Source organism: Coffea eugenioides, chromosome 5 (assembly GCF_003713205.1).
Source record: "Coffea eugenioides isolate CCC68of chromosome 5, Ceug_1.0, whole genome shotgun sequence".
Taxonomy (NCBI): Eukaryota; Viridiplantae; Streptophyta; class Magnoliopsida; order Gentianales; family Rubiaceae; genus Coffea; species Coffea eugenioides.
The window spans coordinates 31,458,975-31,460,888 of record NC_040039.1 but is presented as its reverse complement, the minus strand read 5'-3'; the positions used below and the strand labels follow the sequence as shown (position 1 = coordinate 31,460,888).

The following is a 1,914-nucleotide window of genomic DNA, read 5'->3' as shown; positions in this document are numbered from 1 at the left end:
CCATGTTGCTTATGTGCTATAACAATGTTGCAGCAGACACAGGCACATGTTGAAAAGGAACTTAGTCCAAAGTTTCCAAATTCCCTCGACAGAATCATAAAGAAGCACAAGTTGAAAGTTTTCACTCTTGAAAAAACTAAAGTCCAGCAAGACTCGTACTACTGACTCCAGACTGCTGAAAACCAAGGTAAAATATGAGTCATTTTTTAAATTGCACTTATATGCAAAATCCTTTTTTCATTATCCACACAATTTATTAAACTAAATTACTTTTTTAAAAGTGTTCGTGAGAGGTTGGGTTCGAATCCAAATTCTCATTTATATTCCCTTTTTTCGAACCATCCAACCCATTACTCTCTTAAATTAAGTTACTTGATTCTCCATTGTGCTTCATTTTGCCAGTTGCAAATTTTGGTTATTAAAGTAGTCCAAAGCAAATGTAAGGGATAAATATCTCAATCCAATGCTACAACTCCCATCTCTTTCAAAAACAGAAGGGATCACCAGCAATAAGGATAGAATAATAGTATAATGAGAAACCATGGGGAACATATTCTTCTCCTCTTTAACTTTGATATAACAAGAATAAAGAAGGCTCAAAGATCAAACATGCACCTAGTAACAATCATAAAGCTCAAATTTCTAACATGTGATTCGAATGAAAAGATTTATTGTAAAAGCTAAGACATCAAACCAAAAGAGTACGAACAATAAAAAGCACATCTAATGAGCATGATTTTTCCAAGTCCTCATTTGATCTCCAGTTCAATTCATTCGATGACCGCATACTTCACCAAGAGCAACCAAACTTTCATGATAAATATCAGCTTGCAGACTGGTTGGAAACCCATGAATGTTGTATTTTGTAAGACTTCCTCGATTATCACCTAGGATAGCACATGAAGCCAACTGTCCATTGCTCATTTCCCAAAGCAGTTTATCATTGTTCCATGAAGATAATGGGCTCTCGATTCCTGAAAGTGGTCCTATGGAAAACTTTTTATCCCAAGACTCTTGCACACCGTACTCCGTCATCACCCATATGTCAAAATGTTGATCCGAAATTTGCGTCTCTGGAATAGCATAGCATATCATGGCAAGTGAATTGTCTAAGACAGTGAGTTTCTGCATGCCAAATTCTTCTTCAGGGTTTACTACTCCATCAGGGTATTGAATTTCTAGAAATTGCTCAGTGCCCATGTCAAAAGAAAGGATCTTGTAAACAAAAGAATCAGTTAACACTGTGCACCAATGGAAGCAGCCATTAAATTGAACAGAGAAGCGCAGGTTGTTATATATCATGTCCGACATGGTGACATTTATATCGAGTTCTCTCCAAAAATTATTACTGAGACTGTATATTTCAGCTTTGCAGGGATAAAGATCACCATTGTATTCACGAGGAGCAATTTCTATAAAAGTGATGATTTTGTAATCGTCACTAATTGCATCAAACCCAAACCCCAAATCAGCCAGCAGGCGCCGATACCCTTGAGGGCAACGAAAGGGACTACCTGGGAGTGTAAGAAACTCTCGAGTTGTAGGATTACACAAATAAATATCATTACATGCATTATTTCTAAGACATATTATGCCATGGCATGTGCTCACCAAATGCATATCGTAGTCAGTTGAGTATGGTACCTCAAAATCAGGGGCCATAACCTGGAGAGATAAAGATTCATCATTTGAATGGAGTGACAACACAGTTTTTCTCTCATTTTTGATGAAGCGCTTCACTAGGATGACATCTTCCTGATTACCACTCTTGGCTCGTCTGACATGCAATCCAGCGAAATGGGGGCTTTTGATCAAAGAGCACCAAGATTTGCTAACGCATCTGAATCGGAACAAACATTTCACAGGTAATCTCACCAAGATCTGCATCAAGACGTCCTCTGGAAGAACATCCAT

General features: G+C 37.8%; 1 protein-coding gene across 1 annotated transcript; it reads right to left on the bottom strand.

Annotated features, from left to right (window-relative positions):
* Nucleotides 1-765: 765 nt before the first annotated feature.
* On the bottom strand, nt 766-1,914 carry LOC113771391 (F-box protein CPR1-like). The gene has a single exon (XM_027315974.1). It carries the CDS (start codon nt 1,912-1,914, stop codon nt 766-768), a length of 1,149 nt encoding a protein of 382 aa, XP_027171775.1.